Below are 21,550 nucleotides of genomic sequence, written 5' to 3'. Positions count from 1 at the left end.
GTATGCGTTTTGAGTTGGGCATAGAGTATGTTGTGTTATGATGTATATACACCCTTGTATGTTATAGATACTCCACAATTTGTATAAGCTTTAGGAGCTGCAGTTGTGTAAATTTTGTTGGTTATATTTTAATTAAGGTGTCTTTAGGTTTACTCGTGAAGTCAGTTAATTCCGAGGTACACTTCATGTATGTGTTTGACTAGCCTAGGATCCACTGTGTTTTGTTGCATGTATAATAGTTTATATACTATATTGGCAAATTCATCACATTAAAGTTTTAAGCAGAGTCGATAGATACAGGTACAGAAAAGCGTTGTTCATCGGCTTCACGCCATCTTTCGATCTAAGCTAGCAGGTAGTCCAGGAGGGGGTGTGACAACTTGGTATGAGAGCAGTTTGCTACATGGGAATTAAGGTAGAGCGGTTAGCTCTAAGAAGAAATTGGAAAGTAAATAATTGAAAGTCAAGATAGCTTAAAGGGAACTAGTGGAGTATGGTTTAGGTAAGGGTAGAAGTAAGTCCAATTATTATTAATATGTGTGTAGACATTTAGTATCATGCATTTGAGTTAAGTATCTATATTATGTCTAATGTGTTGACATATTATAGGAGTCATGCCACCACGTACTGGCAGACGACGCCGGCAGAATCAGGACGGGATGCAAGGTTCTACCCAAGGTCCATCTGTAGGGGAATCTAGTACCCTAAGAGTTCGAGGTGGGGCAGAAAATGAGCAGTTTGCGAGAACTGCACAGGAGATAGGAAGGCCAGAGAGAGTAGAGCCTAGTGATCCAGAAAAGGCATACGGAATTGAACAGCTGAAGAAGTTAAGGGCTACAGTGTTTGAGGGTTTCACATATCCACCTGATGCAGAGAACTGGTTGAATATGCTTGATAAGTGTTTTGATGTGATGAATTTTCCTGAGGAACGAAAGGTTAGATTGGCCACATTTTTGTTGCAAAAAGAGGCTGAAGGATGGTGGAAATCTATATTAGCTAGGCGCAGTGATGCACGTGCTTTAGATTGGCAGACTTTTAGAGGCATATTCGAAGATAAGTATTATCCCAACACATACTGTGAAGCCAAGAGGGATGAATTTCTGGGGCTGAAACAAGGATCACTTTCAGTGGCTGAGTATGAGAGGAAGTATACCAAGCTTTCACGGTATGCTGACGTTATTGTGGCTTTTGAGAGTGACAGGTGCCGAAGGTTTGAAAGAGGGTTGCGTTTTAAAATACGTACCCCAATTACAACCATTGCTAAGTGGACAAATTTTTCTCAGTTAGTGGAGACTACCCTTCGTGTAGAGCAGAGTATAACAGAAGAGAAATCAGTAGTGGAGTTTAGTCATGGGACATCAACAGCTAGTGGATTTAGAGGTCGTAAGCAGCGGAGGTTCACGCCTGGGATAAATATTTCAAGCCATCAAGACTTTAAGAATCGGTCTAGAGGCCAAGCATCGAGGAACGTGAGTTATGGTAGTGTTTTCAGAGATAGAGCTAGAAAATACTTAGTCAACCCACTAGATCAACAGTAAAATCACAACCAGGTTAGGAGTCCGTTGCTATTATAGTCAGCGAACACCATGCATGAGTTGTGGCAGGAACCATCGAGGTCAGTGTTTGGTGGGTGCCAGTGTATGTTACCAGTGCGGACAGCCAGGACATTTCAAGAAAGATTGTCCATAGTTGAATATGACAGTTCAGAGAGATCAGGGAGTTGGGTCCCAGATAGTTGAACAATCGAGAGTTTCAGTGGTTCCAACAGAGGGCACCAGTGGTCCAAGGCAAAAGGGAGTTGTTGGAAGACCTAGGCAACAGGGAAAAGTCTATGCTATGACTCAACAAGAAACGAAGGATGCACCAGACATTATTACTGGTACGATTCTTATTTGTAATGTACCTACAGATGTTTTATTTGATCCAGGTGCTACGCATTCCTTTGTTTCTAGTATATTTCTGACTAAGCTGAATAGGATGCTAGAACCTTTGTTTAGGGGTTAGCTATATACACTCCAGTTGGTGACGTTTTACTTGTTAATAAGGTGTTGCGTAATTGTGAAATTTTAGTAGAAGGTATCAGTCTACTAGTGGACTTGCTACCACTAGAGTTGCAGAGGTTAGATGTAATTTTGGGAATGGATTTCTTATTTGCTCACTATGCATCTATGGATTGCCATAGGAAGGAAGTGGTTTTCAGAAAATCAGGCTTTGCTGAAGTGGTTTTTAGAGGTATGAGGAATGTCGTTTCTAGAAGTTTAATCTCAGTTTTGAAAGCTGAGAAATTGCTGAAAAAGGGTTGCACAGGGTTTCTTGCACACATCATAGTAGTGCAAAGAGAAAAGTTGAAGCCAGAAGATGTTCATGTGGTGAAAGAGTTTCTTGATGTATTTCCAGATGATTTGTCAGGTTTGCCACCAGATAGAGAGATTGAGTTCACCATTGAATTATTACCAGGAACAACACCTATTTCACAGACACCGTATAGAATGGCTCCAAGCGAGCTTAAAGAATTGAAGAATCAGTTACAAGAACTAGTTGACAAGGGATACATCAGGCCTAGTGTATCATCTTGGGGAGCACCAGTGCTATTTATGAAAAAAGAAAAATGGTACCCTCAGATTATGTATTGACTATAGATTGTTAAACAAGGTTACAATACGTAACAAGTATCCTTTACCACGCATAGATGACTTATTTGATCAACTAAGGGGAGCAGCATTGTTCTCTAAGATTGACTTAAGGTCAGGATACCACCAGTTGAAGGTTAGAGAATCAGATATTGCTAAGACAGCATTCAGAACGAGGTATGAGCATTATGAGTTTCGAGTTATGCCATTCGGTTTAACGAATGCGCCAGCAGTTTTCATGGATCTCATGAACAGGATCTTCCATCAGTATTTAGATCATTTTATGACCGTGTTCGTTGATGATATATTAGTTTACTCGATTGACAGAGAATCCCGTGAGGAACATCTGAGGATTGTTCTACAGACTCTACGTGATAAACAATTGTACGCTAAGTTCAGCAAATGTGAGTTTTGGTTGGAACATGTAGTATTTTTAGAGTATGTAGTTTCAGCAAAAGGAGTTAGTGTCGATCCACAAAAAGTGGAAGCGGTTGTCAATTGGGAAAGACCAACTAGTGCGACAGAAGTACGTAGTTTCCTGGGTTAGGCAGGATACTATAGGCGTTTTATTGAGGATTTCTCACAATTGGCATTGCCTTTGACCGCTTTGACAAGGAAGAATGCTAATTTTGAGTGGTCAGATAAATGCGAGCAAAGTTTTCAGGAATTGAAGAAAAGACTAGTCATAACACCTATTCTGGCACTTCTTGTAACAGGGAAGGACTATGTGATTTATTGTGACGCTTCAAGGCTAGGATTAGGTTGTGTGCTTATGCAAGATGGGAATGTAATAGCTTATGCTTTAAGGCAGTTGAAGGAGCATGAGTGTAATTACCCTACCCATGATCTTGAGCTAGCAGCAGTTGTTTTAGCATTAAAAATCTGGAGACACTATTTGTTCGGGGAAAAGTGCCATATTTTCACAGATCATAAGAGGCTGAAGTATATTTTTGATCAGAAAGAGCTAAATCTGAGACAAAGGCGATGGTTAGAACTGATTAAAGATTATGATTGTACTATAGAGTATCATCCAGGTAAGCTAACGTAGTAGCAGATGCATTAAGTAGGAAGTCAAGACTTCCGAAAAGTGCCTTGTGTGGTATTCGAGTAGCTTTGTTGAATGAGTTAAGAGGTTCCAAGGCAGTAGTAACTACAAAGGATTCAGGAAGTCTCTTAGCTCAATTTCAGGTTCGGTCTTCTCTAGTAATTGAGATTGTAAGAAGATAGTCAGAGCATAGTAATTTACAGAAGAAGCTTGGGAAATCCAAGAAAGGCTTAAAGGTGGAGTTTGAGCTGAGAATAGATAGAGCCATTGTTAAACAGGGAAGATTATGTGTTCCGAATATCAGTGAGCTTAAGAATGCTATTCTAGAAGAAGCTCACAGTTCAGCTTCCGCTATGCATCTAGGTAGCACCAAGATTACAGAACTTTAAAGAAGACTTATTGGTGGCCTAGAATGAAGCAAGAGATAGCTGAATATGTTGATAGATGTTTGATTTGTCAACAGGTTAAACCAGTAAGACAGAGGCCATGAGGATTTCTTAATCCTTTGCCAGTGCCAGAGTGGAAATGGGAGCATATTACTATGGATTGTCTGTTTGGATTACCTCGTACATCCAGTGGACATGATGGTATATGGGTAATAGTCGACAGACTCACCAAGACGACACGATTTATACTGGTTAAAGCGACATCTATGTTAGACCAACTAGCTAGATTATATGTCGATAAGATTGTGAGTCAGTATGGAGTACCAGTGTCCATAGTTTCAGATAGGGATCCGAGGTTTACTTCTAAATTTTGGCCTAGTTTACAGAAAGCAATGGGAACAGGGCTAAAGTTTAGTACATCCTTTTGCCCCAAACAGATGGCTAGTCCGAGAGGACCATCCAAACTTTAAGGGACATGTTGAGAGCATGTGTCATTCAACTTAAAGGAAGTTGGGATACTCACTTGCCACTTATGGAGTTTTCTTATAATAATAGATATCAGTCTAGTATCAGTATGGCACCATATGAGGCCTTATATAAGAGACCATGCAGAACTCCTATGGGTTGGAATGAAGTGGGAGAGCGGAAGTTAGTTGGTTCAAATTACGACAAATAATATTAAGTTGATCAGAGAAAATCTGAGGATAGCCCAAGATCTGTAGAAAAGTTATGCGGATAAGCGACAAAGAAACCTAGAATTCCAAGTTGGAGATCAAGTTTTCTTGAAATTATTCGTTTCGAAAGAAAAGGTAAGTTAAGTCCTAGTATTGGGCCATATCAGATAACGGAACGAGTGGGACCAGCAGCGTATAGACTTGAGCTGCCAATAGAACTTGCACGAATACATGATGTTTTCCATGTATCCATGTTAAGAAAATATATACCAGATCCATCACATGTGTTGCAAGAGCAACCAGTTGAATTAAAAAAAGATTTGAGTTATGTTGAAGAACCAGTTCAGATTCTGGACAGAAAGGAACAAGTTTTGAGAAACAAAACAATTCCACTCATAAAGGTTTTGTGAAAACTTAATGGAGTGGAGGAGGCAACTTGGGAACCAGAAGATCAGATGAAGAAGAGATACCCGATACTTTTTAGTTAAGGACATTCTAAATTTCGAGGACGAAATTTTCTAAGGGGAAGGTAAGTTGTAAACCCGATATTTTCTTGTTTAATTTCTTTAAATGTGGAAAAAAAAAAGAAAAAAAAAAGAAAAAGGATACTAAGTGTAAATATATATATATTTATATATTTAATGGTTTTATTAAGTAAAATAAAGAAAAGAAAGGATAAAAGGAACAAAAAGAGAAGAAAATTTCTTTTTTTTTTTCTTTTCTTCTTCTTCTCTTCCCTTCACCGCCAAACTTTTTGAAGAAAAAGTTCTCATCCATCTTCCATTTTTCCTTCTTCAATTTACAGAGAACATTTAAGAGAGAGTTTGAAAGGAAGAAGAAGAGGAATTTTACTAGAATTTTGAGGTTGAACAAGAGAAGGAGAACTCAAGCAAAGTGTATCCATGGCTGAATCTTGGTTCATTCTGCACATCATTGGTTTTTAATTCGGTTTGAACTCTTCAAAAGGAATTAAGAGGTGAGGCTTACATTTATTGAAATTTAACTCATTTTCAAACAAATTTTATGAAGAAAGTTGGAGCAAATTCTGATATTCATTGGGTGCTTCTTGATAAAGAAAATAGGGCAGTTGGTTTTCACGCAAAATCAGGAGGTCTCTGGTTTTTCTTGTATTTCAGAGTGTACCGGTAGAGTTAGGATCTCTATTTAGTATGATTGGAAATCTTATTCAATTTTCTACAACTTTTATGAAGAAATCGTGAACCAAAAACGACTAAAAATAAGTTAAATTGTAGGGACAAGTTAAAGAGGTCTTATGCGTACGATTCTTGAAGTTGTTCTGTTTCGAGGGTTATCTGAGTTTATTCACAGGGAATCAAAGTTACATATCTTTAGGTAAGTTTTAGAGGACCTCAAAATGAAGATTTTTATATAAAGAACACTCATTTTGGTTAAGTATCGAGGAAGTTATAGTCATTTGAAGTTTATATTAGAAATCTGGAAATTTCAGAGAGTTGTTGAAATAGGATTTTATTTCTTAAGTTTTGTTTTCGTGAGCGTCATCTTTAGTGCGACATGTTATATATATCTTTAGAAAACCAGAATGTTAAGAGTTCTAATACTCGGTTGGGTTGTTGGCAGGCCAAGAAGAATTAAATCGAGCTTATAGACCAAGGATCTAGCCCAAGACTGTCAGTGACAAAACCAATTTTGAAATATTTTCCATAACTGTTATTTATGATTGAATGCGATGAATGTTTATTTCCGAAGCCATGAAAGGTATTTGAATTTCATGACTATTTTCAAGAATACGTTTGGAAACTAGATTTCTTAATGAAATTTATGCTAGCACGTGGATATTAAATGTTTGGAAAATATTTAAACCACCATGTTTTAAGCAAAGCATGAATTAGTAAGAAGTTTTGTTTTAAGAACTACAGTTTTCCACGAAAGAGCCGAGTAAACTTTGAGCTCTGTGTAAGATTTATAAGCAAGCATGTTTTAATATTTTTAGAATATTTATTAAATTTTCAATTAACTACATGACTGAGATCTTGAGCCTGAGGCTAGAGATTACCGTGTGCACACTGGTTAGATTCCATTGTTGACGTTGAGTGTACTCCATAACAACGATGCTGTCGTGAGTGCTGGGCGAGCCTCACTACGACAAAGACGATGGGAGTGCTGGGCGAGCTCCACTACATCGTAGAGCTTGTAAACGTTGTTGTACTGGGTGTACCCTACACAACGTAGATTTGTCATGTTAGTTAAAATGCTTTGATATACTTGATATGCCTTGCTAGATTTCAATGGCCCCACTACGACAAAGACGATGAGAGTGCTGGGCGGGCTCCACTACATCGTACAGCTTGTAAACGTTGTTGTACTGGGTGTACTCTACACAATGTAGATTTGTCATGTTAGTTAAAATGCTTCAATATACTTCATATGTCTTGCTAGATTTCAATGACGAACATGCTGAGTATTTGAGAAAGCTATTCTTACTACTACATGTTTACATTTACGACTTGTATAAATAGATTTATATGTGTAAAATTTTCACGTGCTCTTATCTTTAAATTTATAATTTTAAATTGAGTCACTCACTGAGCTTTACAGCTCACCCTTTCCAAAATGTTTTACCCATTTTCCAGGTAGAAATCGAGTTCCCGCTGCCTGATAGACTGCCTTAGTCTGCTGAAGCTCCGTTATCGATTGTAAGTACGTGTTTTGAGTTGGACATAGAGTTTGTTGTGTTATGATGTATATACACCCTTGTATGTTATAGATACTCCACAGTTTGTATAAGCTTTAAGAGCTGCAGTTGTGTAAATTTTGTTGGTTATATTTTGATTAAGGTGTCTTTAGGTTTACTCGTGAAATCAGTTAATTCCGAGGTACACTTCATATATGTGTTTGACTAGCCTAGGATCCGCTGTGTTTTGTTGCATGTATAATAGTTTATATACTAGATTAGCAAATTCATCACATTAAAGTTTTAAGCAGAGTCGACAGATACAGGTAAAGAAAAGCGTTGTTCGTCGGATTCACGCCATTTTTCGGTCTAAGTTAGCAGGTAGTCCGGGAGGGGATGTGACACTAGTCATTTTGAATTTTTAGCCATTTGAAGAAGCATTTTTGGCTATAAATAATCCATTCTTCATCCATGAAAAAAACAAGGCCACATAAAAAACCTAGAAATTTTTACATCTTCACATTCTCTCTTCTTTATCTAAATCTCTAACCTCTACATCCTCTACTTCCCTTAACCTGATCGGTCTCCAATATGTTTTTACTAAAATCTAAATATGTTATTTTATGTTTGCATATTTGTTATGATGCTTCTGTACTCTTGTTTCAACTTATCTAAAATTTCTTATTAAGCCTCATTTTGTTTTCTATTTAAAATTTTCAACTCTTTCTAGTTAAAATTTTCAATATTTTAAAATATTTTTAATTTAAAATTCTCCAAGGAATCATTCAAAATCAGTCATTTTTCATCTTTTATCGTTAGATAAGATCAGTCTGACTTCTTCGGAGGGGTCCGAAGTGAAATATGAATTTGAATTTCTGAGTCCTTCGAACCACTAAAAAAGACTCAAACAGCTTAGGCGGCTTGATATCAACATAATCATTTAGAACTTTCTGGATCTCTACTAGGACAGTCCAAGTTTCTATTTGCTCAACCACCAACGGGATTATCATGAAGGTTGTTTCTTCTCTACTGAGGACTTTTTTTAGTTTTAGGGCTAAAATCATTCTCACCCCACTCACTTATTTGATCTTAGCTTGGATCACTGTCGTGTTATGGGTCGTTAGTACCATACACTAAGCTAGTGTCATGGGAATGGCTTTATGTTGTAAGAGAAATTTCATGTCAAGTATTACGTCAAAGTCATCCATACGGATGACGACTAAATCAACGTCTCTTTTTTGTTCGCCTAATTATAGAGATACCCTTTTTATACCCAAAAAATTTGCAAGGCTTCGAAGTTCAAACCTTTCATCTTGTCTGTGTCCATGATTTTCAACTCTAACCAACGTGCTTCTTGTTCAGAAATGAAGTTATGAGTTGCACCTTAATCCACCATGGTGCTCTTTATGGTTTTAGAGTTTATGATTGCGTCGACAAACATGAGTCCATTTTCAAAAGCATCATTTTGGTGAGATGCCTTCTTTTGGATTGTCGATATGAGTTTTAATGCACCCATTCGAGGGGTATCCCCCTCATCTTCTCTTTTTGCTTTTGTTTCTCCCTCCGAATCGTTAGATCACTGCAAGGAGGCTTGAAAAGTTGTCAGCTAGCCTCGGTATGGCTCTGATCATTCCGTTCAGATTGCAACTTCGACAGTTGTTTAAAAATCGACATACTTGCGTCTCGCTTAGCCAAGGAGCTAACAAAGCTCTGATACCATTTTTCACAATCACAACTTTTCAAACATAGAACGGGTGATTGTGCGACACTTGGTCTAACTCAGTGAACAAGTCAGTCGTCTAAAATCTAGAAGTTGAGGACAAACTCGCGGTACTATGTAGCCTCCCTTCACATTTTGAGAGAGATGGTTTTATAAAACGTGAGAGAGAAAGAAAAGCATTGAAAATATTGTTAAAGAAAGCATTGAAAACATCATTAAAGAAAGCATTGAAAACATCGTTAAAGAAAGCATTGAAAACATCGTTAAAGAAAGCATTGAAAACATCGTTAATGAAAGCATTGAAAACATCGTTAATGAAAGCATTGAAGACTGTCAGTTGCAAATAAAGCTTAGATTGCAAATAGTACAATAAGGCTTGAATATGAAAATGTTGAAATGTCACATCCTATGTTGGCGACAACAAAATGAAAGCAATAGGCTAAACTAAGTACAAAACATAAAGATAAGGTGGTTTGAGGATGTTCGGACATGCGGTCATGCGCAAATAACGCCTTGGACAAGCATGCTTGTGACACATGGCATTACGTTGTGTCACAATCACGACCTTTTAAACACAAGACGGGTGATTATACAACACGTATTTTACTTAATCAATAGGTCAGTCGTGCAAAATCCAAAAATCGCGGACAAACTCACGGTAAGATGTAGCCTCCCTTCACATTCTTGAGAAAATTATTTTATAAATTGTAAGAGAAAGAAATTCATTGAAAACGTCACTAAAGAAAGCTTTGAAGGCTATCAATTGCAAAGAAAGCTATGATTGCAAAGAGTACGACAAGGCTTGGTCAGGGATTTAACTATTATATCTCCCCTATAGTACATTTTGAACATTTTTAGCTTTGACAGACTTGCATATGAAAATGTTGAAACATCACACCCTAGGTCGACGACATAAAAAGGAAAGCAACAGACTAAACTAAGTACAAAACATAAAGATATGGTGATTTTAGGGGTATCTGGGCATGCGACTTATAGGAAAACAATGTTCTAAACAAGCATGCTCGTGACATTTTCTCCCACTTAAATAGTTAACGTCCCTATTGACTAACAAAGCTTGAACTCTTCAATCTTCTACATTTAGGCTTCTAGGTCTTCGACTCATTCTCAACTGGTTTCTTCCATGTGAAGGTTCTTCCACTTTAATAGGTACTTATGGCTCCTTCTTGTGGGTCTTTAGCCATTTTTTACTCCCTCGACTAAGATTTCTTCAACATCTTTGTCTTCTTTATGACTGAGATCGATGGTTGGTCGAACTATGACATTGCGCTACATGTCTTTGGGATCTTGATGGAAGGGCTTTAAGTTACTCACATGAATTACTGGATGGATTGTCATCCATGTGGGCAACGCCACTCTATAAGATGTATTCCTCGCCCTTTTAAGCACTTCCACTGGTCCCTCAAATTTTCTGACAAGCCGCTGGTCTTTGTCCTTGAAATCGAATATGTTTTGGTCACAATTTAATGAGGACCTAATCTCATGCCCAAAACTCAAGGGGGCGAGACTTTATCTGTCCACTTCTTCATCCACCTCGAGGCTTTCGCTAAGTGCTCTTGAGCGATGTCTGTCATCTGTTTCCATTCCTTAATAAAGTTGTGAGTTTGGGGTTCTTCCCCAAACATGGATGATCACCGAGGTATGGTAATACAAGTTGCCTGCTACAAACAATCTCAAACAGGTTTCTCCCGGTTGATAAACACGTCTGAGCATTGAAACAGAATTGGGTCACATCCAGCAGCTGAACCCAATTCTTTTAGTCTTGCGTCCACAAAATGATGCAGATATTCTTTAAGAATACAGCTGAATTGCTAGATCTGATCATCGGTCTGGAGATGGTAGCTTGAGGATATATTCAGACTTGTCCCCAATAAGGTAAATTATTCTAACTAGAAAGTGCCAATGAATCTACCATATAGGTTGCTCAAAATACTTGTCGAGACTTCCCACAGCTGCCACTGCCACCATCCTTAGAAGCAATCTCTCGTGCCCAGTCACCGTATAACCCACCACTGTCGTCGCTCGTGCCCAGCCTGTACCTTGTCGTCGTCAAATAGTTCTTCTTTGACCACCATTGTGCTCGACACCACCGCCGGGCAAGTCATTTTCTTTGAATAAAATGTTAGTTACCCTTTTCTTCTTATACTTCATCTTGTAGAGTCAGTTGGCAAGAAGAAATCGAAAGCTAGAGATAATGATGATTCTTTGAGGTATGTATATTTGTTTTCATGGAAAATGGTGTGTTTTAACATCTTAATGGAAGTGGTTGTTGTTTGTAGGTTTATTGATTAGGTTGGTTGCTGCTATAGTTGTTTTTTCTATTTTTCCTTGGCCAAAGCTAGGTATTTCCATTTTCCCATTTATCCATTTTTCCATTAGTTGTATACTCATAACTGTCTTTTTCTCGTTGCTTTTTTTTTTTTTTTTTTTTTTGCGTACAAACAAGTTCACTCTGCTTCTACTATTGTATCTTTTCATGACATATTGTTTCAATATGATGTAAAATAGTTTCCTCTTATGAAGTAAAAGTGCAGGATGCCTTCTCATTTTATGAATATTAATGTCCAATCAGCGTAGATTGTAAGAAGGATATGGGAAATTCTTTACGAATTAAAAGTCTAGCTTTCTGATCCATGTTTGAGGAGCATGGCACGATCTTCTCCAGTTCATTGTAATCCAGATGAAGAATGAATTTGGTATTTGCCAAAGAAAAAATTAGGTTGTTCTATTAGGTTATCTAGAGAATCTTTCAGGTGAAGTACCCTTGTTTTTTTAATTGAAACTCATCTCTGAACCTTGGTGGGAGATTTGTAAAATTCATCCATAAAGTCTAGTAAGAACGTTTCTTCTTTCTCCCCATCAAGTTGATGAAATGACTAGTCTATATTTTTGTTAATGTTAGTATCCTCTTGGAGATCACTTAGTCACAGGAGCAAACTTGTTTGCTACTATATCTTAATAGATTATAAATGAAGCGATGGTGAGTAGTGTTTAGTAATTGATTCCAAGCTCTTCGAGACACCTGCACCCATCACAAAATTTGACCACAACATCAAGAATTTTTTGTATTAAGCTTCCTGAATATTGAAACTTGAGACTTTAATCAAGTCAAAGACTCCAAGTTCTTGCCTAGGTATGGCTAAGACTTGGTTATATAACTCCTTAATTCTTGACCACTTTGTTATTTTATATTGGAACAATATCACTCTTTGGAGTGTTTGTGGATTTCTGACGTTAACTGCAAATTTGTTGCTCATAAATCCTCACAAAGTGCTTCGAACACCATGGAGAAAGAGAGTATGTAAGTTGTTGCATCTCCTTCTTTCAAACGCAAACAATTCTAATGCATTCATCCAACTGTGTGTTGTATTAATATTTTTGTTTCTTTTATAAACTGTTTTGAATGCTTTTTGTGTGGCTATTGTTTAGAGCTTTTATTGGAACTTAACACCAATCTACTTCTATAATTACTATGTGCAACTTGCAGATTACTTTGCTAGTGTTTTTCACTTCTCTCTGTGTTTTTGTCCTAAAAGACCTTTTGTAGATCGGGGAATAGTCTTTGCCCATAAAATATCTTAGCCTAAAGTCCAGATTTTGAGTCTTTTTGGGATTATTTTCCACTTCTCCCTGCATTTTGCTTGCCAAATTCGTTTTAAATTAGCAGCAGCTTATAAATGCCTAATTTTTTTCCTTTTTCTTTAACTAATTCGTTTTGATGGATTTTCTTTATGCTTTAAGAATGTTTGATAATCCCAACTCGATGAGACCTTTTGTAGGTTAGGGAATAGTCTTTACCCATTAAATATCTGAGCCTAAAGTCCAGTTTTAGATTTTCTTTACATTGTTTTCCACTTCTCTCTAGATTACGCTTTTCAAATCTGTTTTAAATCGGTAGCAGTTTTATTAATGCCTTTTTTTTCTTTTTTCACTAATTAATTGGTTTTGATGGCTGGTCTTTCTGCTTTGATGATGTTTGATAATCCCAGCTCGATGAGATCTTTTGTACATCGGGGAATAGTCTTTACCCATCGAGTATCTGAGCCTAAAGTCCAAAGACAAAGGTAATAATAGTTTAAGTTTCGGTTTTGGGTAATGAACTTATGAATCCTAAATTTTGTTATTTTTACTTGTTAGTTTGACGCTCGACAATAATTGCCAAATTGTTGATTATGCATGGAGGCCTGAATTTTGAATTGCTATGGAATGTTGTATGATCATGTAAAACTTTATGTTATATTTTAAGTTTCTCTGGGCTAGATTATTGAGAGTTTGAATTGGGTTTCAAATGCAAATGGTTCACTTAGAATGGAAAATGCAAGTGTTTATCTATGAATTTTACATGTGGGTGGTTTCAGGAAAAACTTGTGAATTGCTATAAAATGTTATATGATCAAGTGAAACTATATGTTATCTTTCGCTGTAGATTGGTTCATGTGGTCGGTTTTAGGAGATCCTCTTATCAAGCTCATAGCAGTAGATTGGTTCAAAGTCGATAAAAGCTTTGATGGCATTGCATTGCATCCCCGAAATTTAGTTTAGGTATTTTGGCTGCATTTCTTTTGTCTACAAATAGTAGAAACCCCTAACATAATCTATGGCCTACTGTATTCTTAATCTTAATCATCGTATTTTTCCTTTACCAAAAGTAGCATGTTTGATGCCTTTCAGTGTACATGTGGAATTTACATGATGTAATTGAAGGAAGTCAGGAGCTCTAACTGATTGTTAGAAATTGTCTATTTCTAAAACTTCATTGTTGAACGGGTCAATTATAGAATCATGTAATCTTTTGTTGCGCTAGGGAAAATGTTTGTTATCTTCACACCATAAAGCTAGGTGACTGCATTTTTGTTACTGTGCTGTTAATAAATCACAACTAAAAATACAAAAGTTTTCAGAAGAATGAAGGTGTTTAAGAAATGTGCAATCGTTGCACAGCTTGTTGTTTGGTTGCTCATTTGCCTTTATATTTGTTTGTCTATACCAAATTTCTATGAAGTATCAATCAAATGTTTCTTTTACCGAAAAATCTCACACCCGTTATATATTATCAATCAAATGTTTCTTTTACTCAAAAAGCAAAAAAATCACACACACATGCTACAAATACTTATAGCCTATGCTAGCTCTTAGATGTTACAACTTACATTTCCATTTCTACTCCTCCCTCCCTTAAACTATAACTTTGAAGCCAATAAGTTCACTACACCCAACAGCTTAATGCCCAGGTGAAAGAGAAAAGGAAATAGATACAACTTTCAAAGGGTTGTTAATTGGAGAACATTTCTAGTTGACAGTTTGCCAAATGATATTTAGTTTTCTCTCTTTGGAAGCCCCATGCCTACCTGAAAGAGTAGGCCATATTGAGTCAAATTTTCTTCCAATAACTTTGAGGAAGAAGTTTTATTTCTTAAATTTATTTTGAATTAGAAAACAAGAAATGGGTACTGAAGAGACCAAGGGAATTTTCTTTTATTTTTATTTTTATTTTTTTGGGTGGGTGGGGAGGAATTCCATATGAGCTATAAAGGGAAAAAATGGAAATGTGATATTTCAGTAATCGATGAAATGACTATGCCTGAGCTTTTCTTGCTACTGAGTTCCTTAACCCACACTTGGTAAATATTCTTTCGTACCTCTTTGCTTGTTAGTAGTGTTAAAACTTTACTCTCAAAATATCAGAGGTGTTGGAACTGCAGAGAAGTGCAAGTGATGTTTTAGCTATGCAGATACAGCTACAGTCCTAGTGACGTTTTAGCTACTAAATGTTGTATGTTCTTGTAGTGCTTGTTAGGATTCTAAAGATTAAATGGTTTATTTTGATATCACTACAACAAACTTCCCCTATTATTGCTTCATAGGATAGCCCTTAGAAAAAAAGTTATTAAAACCCCTAAAATTTGGGCAGCAAAAACAATGGGAAATTGAAAATAGGGAATATTTGTAAGATTAAAGGGAAAATCAATACACGGGGGAAATCTAAAAAAACCCACAAAGCCCAAAAACCCTCTCCACAAGCGTCGATTGGAACATAGTCTCTGCGCCTTCTTCCTCAATTCGACGAACTGATCAGTTGTGCTTCTTCTTCTTCTTCAAGAATTTGGACTTAGCGCTCCTTTGCTCCTTCACTCACTGTATTGGTCATAGTTGTTGGAGATTAGATCCTGTAAGTCTCTCGTTAGTACATAATTAGTTGCTAAATGTCTCCATTCTCCCAAGTAAACCTTTGTGAATTAGTTTTGCCAAAGCTTGAGCTTTCAATTTTTGTTTCTTATTTTTTAGCTCTTGACAAACGTGATCATGTGGAGGAAATGTTGTTCTTCTGCTACTAGTTTATTCGTTAAGAGATCGTTGGTTAATGGGGTTTCTGGGTCTTCTTCTCTGGTTTATTATGGAACTTTAAGCCTTTCTATCGAAGTTTCCTTCATTCCATCGCCCCCTGTACGATCCTCCATGTTGTTTTGTATCGGAGTTGCTTTGTTTTCGTCGTTTGTGGATTCTGGGAATTTTACTAGAGTCGTCGTGATGTGGATAAAAGTGAGAGTGGTGGTGGCTCTGGTATTAGGTCTATGAATGAAGAATCTGGTAATGGAATTGGGGGAGAGGCGATTTCGTTTGAGGAAGCAAAGAGGTTGATGAGATTGGTTACTGTTGAGGCATTGAAGATGAAATTGGGGACTAATGGGAATGAGGTGATTTGATATTCATAGTGAAGGAGTTGATACAATTATTGAACAGAACAGAACTTGTGATTTTTAATAGAAAACTTAAGAAATAAAATCAAGGAAGAAAGTTGCAGGAACGGATGGGAGAAAGAATGAGTGTCGGTTCTCAAAGACGCATATAGGCAGACACTTTGAAATGTTTATATCACTCATTATTTCTTTTTTTAATTTTGTTGTCATAAAATTATATGATGCATGTAGACTCTTTTTACTTTCTGGTTATCGTGGGTGATTAATGCCACGAGGTGCAACAGGTATGTTTCAAACACAAATAGTTTATGTGAAACAACCACTTCAAATATAAGATCCTGATGAGTTAGAAAATATGTTTCTATTTTATTTTTTCATTGAATCGTTTTCACAAATGATGATGCTTATATGGTGGGGGGACATAGAAAATATTGTAACTCTAACCAATAACAAAAATTGGCCGGTCGTTCGAACTGAAATAAGGGTTGTATTTCAGAGACCCTAATCGGAATCCATCATTGAAGAATCTAATTTGAGAGGCTTGTTCTTATTTGTAATTGGTTTTTGCATTTGGGGTTTTTTATTTGCTTAATTGTAGTTGATATCAATGTGCAACATGAAATCTAATGGTTTTTAGGGTTATCTTTGAATTGTTTAGGATTGGATTTATGTTGCTCTCTAAAGGTGAAAATAAAGGTGTTGTGTGTTGTGTTCTGTTCTAATTTCTTATCATTATTAACATATTGAGTTCCTAAAATAGATGGACAATTAAATCTTATCATTATTCAAGGGCATTGAGTGGCATAAGTTGTATCAAATGAAAGCTGCATTTATTCCTAAGGTCAATGATGAATTGAATACTCAAAATTTTGAGAAGTTTGAAGAGGTATGCGAGTTATTTATCTTCTAGATCTACACTAGAACTACTTCTGCTACCCCTGTGCTAACTTATTCTGTTTATCTAATTATTGATATCGTGATAGGTTGAAAACGAAATTCAAATTTCATCAAAATCATGTTTGTGGAGAAATGTTGGTTTGTCAGATCTGATCACATATCATTTCTTTTTTAATTAGAACCATTAGAATTGGTTTTCAAGTTTATTTTACAGTGACAAAAGTTTACTATGGCCATTCTCTACCTTGCTTCTAAAGTTTCCAATATGCTGGATGATATGCTCTATTTTCTATTGTGGCTCAAATCCACTTTGGGTAGTTAGCTGAAAATACTTGATAAGATTTTTAGATTTTTCTTCAACTTTCATAACTAGTTTGATTTGAAGTTGGAGAAACGAGTTTATTTTAATGTCATAATGAGTAATAATCCGTAACTTTTGTAATTGAGACAAACAAGGTGTTGGTCGGAGCCTTAATATTTCAATTGTCGACCCTTTGTTTAAAAATGATTGATTCCTTTCTTGAATTTTTGGTTTAATTCTTGCCATTTGGGAATCAGTTCTTTGGGTTATACAAACATTTGGGATGCCAATGGTGTTGGATTATCTCTATTGTCTTCTTTTTGTTTGGGGAAGAATGTTTGGCCAATGTTTTATATCATCCAGTTCTTTATTTAATACAGACAGACAAACTATTTAATCAGCTCATAATAATAATAATAATAATAATAATAATTTGTCAAGTTTACAAAGAGCTGGTTGAAAAAACCAAATCAACTCCAAGAGCTAAGGTGGAGAACAACAAGTTTTGTCTCTCCGTTCACTACCGTTGTGTTGAAGAAAAGGTTAACGAATATTTAATGGTTACCATTTGCTATCACCTCTTTATGCTGTTCATTTTAATTCATTCTTGTCTAATGATTAATTTTGTAATTTGTCATTTTATAATCATTATTACAGAGAAATGGAGAGTGAATTAGCCCAACAAGTTAAATTAATTTGTGTTGAAAGATTTCCCACAACTTTCCCCATTTGATTGTAATTCCGTGTCTCTTACATATGAATTTAGGCTTTCCCCATTTGGTTATAACATTGGCTTGTTCTGGTTGGTTATTATTCCGTGATCATAACTTACAGGGATGTTTTTGCTTTTGGGACTTGGTTAGTCTTTTTGCTTCTACATGATATTCCCTTTCATTCTTTTTTTTTTTTTTTTGTAATTATAAACACAACCTAACTCATATTTATACCAATTGGGCCTCTTTCAATATATTTGACTGTCAATGGATGGTTGTCTTTGCACAGATATAGCATAGCAATGGCTCTACTCATCCTACTTGCATGGATTTTTTTATAATACCGACGAATGAAAATGATGTTGGTTAGGATGGAAAAACTCTCTTCCAATTCGAATACTGGCTTGCTTTAATTATCTTTTACCCTATTTGATTTTCAAGGTATGGGTTGCATCTCTAGATGGTGTTTTAAAATGGAGACGCTTCTTGTTATACCGTTGCTCATAGACTTGTACCTTAAGCATTTGGTCTGTGATGAGGAATTAAAAGTTACCCATCTCGTAAATCCTTACGATGTTTGTAGATTGTTCTAGAGTGGAACAATTTAGATAGAGAGATTAAAAATTTGATTTATTATTCTTGATTGGCAAGAACAAATATTGCATATTCAAGTTAAATGTGAGTGGCACAGGACATGCTTATGTGTTATTGAGGTTCAATTTTCACAACTGTATATGTATTGCTTAGAGCTATTTGATAAAATGTTGCTATGTGAATCGAACCCATTTTAACTTGACATTTTTGTATTTTGGTTTAGGTTGTGGAATCTAAGTTTGTATTTGAAGCCAAGTTCATCCAAGTCATTGAGTTTCTAGCTTCTTTAAGTAAGTTTGTGTTTCTTGAACTAGAATTTGTTGAGTATGTGTTACTTTATGATTTGGAGGGGTTGTGGTAAAGGAAACATTTAAAGATGTTTTCATTAGTTGTTGTGTTGCCTTTAGAAATGTATGAGTTGTGTATTATCAAAAAAGTTTAGGAAGTTGCAACTTAGTATGTACATTCTTTAACTGTTAACTTCTAGCTAGCTTTTTCAACTAAAATCTTTGTGTATAAAACTTAATTATTCATTTAGTTTTTGCTCATAAATCTTTTTGTAGGTTGATAAAAGAGCAATTGTACAAAGCCTAAGAATGTCATCTGATCAAGACACAACAAGCTTGAATTATTTAGATTATTCTAACAAATTTTGTAACAACGGATGGTAGGTTGATCATTGTGTTGGGTTGAATGATATTAGTGACTATCTTTTGTGAGAATACTTAATCGCATAAATAACATTTTGTATAGGGCAATACGAATCTTTTATGAAAATAACATAAATAACATTTTGATGGTACGACTCTTTCTATATTATAAGGATCATTTTTTGTTATTTGACATTTTATTAGCTAACAATGTATGAGATATGAACAATTGCCTTTTAAATGGATTTCATTCACATAACCGGCATGGATATTATATGTTGATGTTGAGAATTGAATAGTGATATTTAAAAAAGTATATTATAGATAAAATATGTGAAAATACTACATTATTATAGCTTTCATTTTAATGTATGATTAAACTTTTATATTTGTTAAAAAATGTTATTATAAACAATCAACAACTTTTTAAACTTGCTATAAAACGTTTTTCACAGCATTAAACAAACGCTATCATAAATCACATAAATAGAATAATACGCTATTAAAAAGATGTTTTTATAACATTTCCAAAACGCTATCAAAATGCATACTTTTTGTAGCTTTTATAAAACTCTATTAAAAATCTAGACTCTTAATAATGTGGGCTATCACGACTTTCGGTAAAACGCTATAAAATGTCTACAATAGTGTTTTTAGTGAGCTATCATAGACCTTTTTTCCTGTAATGTATTATTTGTAGAATGATTAGAGTCATATAGATTGAAAGCTAAGCGATGTGTAGATATATAGTCAGGCGGCCGTTGAAGGTTGAAGATTGAGAAGGTGTTCAGGATTTCTTATTTAAGTCTTGTATTAGGATCTTTTTTCATGTATTGTTGTAGAATGTATATATATAAACACAATATTAAGATTTCATTTTGTGTATACAAATGTAAAAAACAAATATTATAGTTTCTAAAATAATATTAATTTTATTGATTTGTTGCCGTGAGAAAAATATTTATCTATGGTTTATAAAAAATGGAAAACAATGCAACAATTAAATAAATATAAATTAGTGGACCAAAAAACAAGGCTTTAATGTCGGTTTTAAACTGACATTAAAGCTTGACCGACATTAAAAGACTTCAATAACACTATCAAAGATGTCGGTTGAAAATCAACATTAAAGAGGTCTTTAATGTCGTTTTTAAACCGACATCAAAGGCCTTTAATAGTACTAGCAAAGATTTTGATTGTCATTTTAAATAACTATTACCTTAATTATCAACTATTGGTGTGAGTTTATGATTTATATGAGGATAATAGACTTTAACTCAACTTAGAACTAGATCAAATGGCCGTTTGACTTTACAAGTTCAATGATCTTGTTTCATTTTTTTCTTATGTATGTGTTGGTCTTCATCATCTAAACGTAGTCTGAGCAAATAGGAGAAGAAAATTAGACTTAAAGATCCAAGTTGGAGATTATGTTAATCTATTAAGTTTTCTCAACTTCTAACCACACTCCCCCCCCCCCCCCCCACAATCGAGAAAAGTATTTATGTGCATCTTGGGCAACTTAACATAACATCTATCTTATTTAAAAAGACTCGAAATAAAACTTAAGAGCCAAAATTGACCGATTCGTTTTTGTAAAATGTCCCAAAAAGAGTCAAAATAAAATAAGAGCCAAAATAAAATAAGAGCCAAAATTTATCGATTCTTAAACCATTTGGATATATAAGTGTAATTACCCAAAATTAAATTAACTTATGCAATGAAGAGAGACACCAATTAGTATTGTCCCAAAGGTTTAGAAAATTTGTAACATTCTTTGTCAAAATTAAAAATTACATAAATTTGCAATACCTATCATCATTCGATTAGGAACAAATAATATATATCGTTAGAATTAGTGGACTTGGCCCTTAGAGTATTTTTGGAAAGTATATGGAAGATTTTTCCTACTTCCTAAATCTTTTCTTTTTTTACTCCTTATTGTATCCTCCATCCCTCATTGTATCTATTGTATTCGATAGAATAATAAGAAGAAAAATATCGTGATTTTTCTTCCTTCTCAATAATCATGGGTTAAGGACAAGATGATGTACCATGACCAAGTCGATTTTTAAAAGGTTGTCATTTTTTACTACAGGAATGAATTTTCTCTCAATATATAAATGGCAATGTGTAAAGAGCAAAACATATATTCCTTCACTATTTTCAAATTGGGGTAACTATATTCTTGACTCTTGAGTTGTCTCCAAGACTTGAAGTTCTCAAGAGTTGTAGAGTAATTATAATGGCCGATGCAAACAATATTACTTCCAGGTTGCACTACACGAGACGGAGGTACTCCTGATGCAGGAAAGTGAAAAAAAACGTCAAAAAAGGATATGCCAACGTTTTTCACGGCGTCAGAAATATCGTTGGGAGAAATGAGTCGGGAGAGGCATTCCCGACGACGTGACATGCATCGGCCAAAGTGGCATCAAGTGTTCCTCTCTCGACGGGCTTTATGCCAACGCATGACAGGACATCGGGAATTCCTTTTTATATATATATTTTTAAAATATTTAATTTCTAATTTTTTTCCCTAAAATATTTTGCTCAAACATTCACAACGAC

The 21,550-nt window shown here is 35.3% G+C and overlaps 1 protein-coding gene and 2 non-coding genes across 8 annotated transcripts in view; all 3 read left to right on the top strand.

Moving 5' to 3' along the window:
* Positions 1-19,119, top strand: part of LOC103502093 (uncharacterized) — a 28,545-nt gene extending 9,426 nt beyond the window's left edge. The window contains exons 1-7 of one of the 6 annotated variants that reach the window (XM_051090442.1): positions 13-502; positions 610-1,879; positions 7,348-7,410; positions 13,116-13,190; positions 18,025-18,176; positions 18,553-18,619; positions 18,893-19,119. In XM_051090442.1, coding sequence (XP_050946399.1) covers positions 615-1,538 — 924 coding nt within the window. In that variant the 5' untranslated portion in view covers positions 13-502; positions 610-614 and the 3' untranslated portion in view covers positions 1,539-1,879; positions 7,348-7,410; positions 13,116-13,190; ... (1 more) ...; positions 18,553-18,619; positions 18,893-19,119. The other 5 variants (XR_007823801.1, XM_051090441.1, XR_007823803.1 and 2 more) reach the window with 5 other exon arrangements.
* LOC127151096 (small nucleolar RNA snoR69Y) lies at positions 12,854-12,947 on the top strand. The gene has a single exon (XR_007823834.1). It is a non-coding gene; the product is annotated as a small nucleolar RNA snoR69Y (small nucleolar RNA).
* Positions 13,086-13,177, top strand: LOC127151099 (small nucleolar RNA snoR69Y). The gene has a single exon (XR_007823837.1). It is a non-coding gene; the product is annotated as a small nucleolar RNA snoR69Y (small nucleolar RNA).
* Positions 19,120-21,550: the final 2,431 nt, after the last annotated feature.

This window comes from Cucumis melo, chromosome 9 (assembly GCF_025177605.1).
Source record: "Cucumis melo cultivar AY chromosome 9, USDA_Cmelo_AY_1.0, whole genome shotgun sequence".
NCBI classification, from domain to species: Eukaryota; Viridiplantae; Streptophyta; class Magnoliopsida; order Cucurbitales; family Cucurbitaceae; genus Cucumis; species Cucumis melo.
Note: the sequence above shows the minus strand (reverse complement) of the source record. Positions and strands in the feature narration are given on the sequence as shown.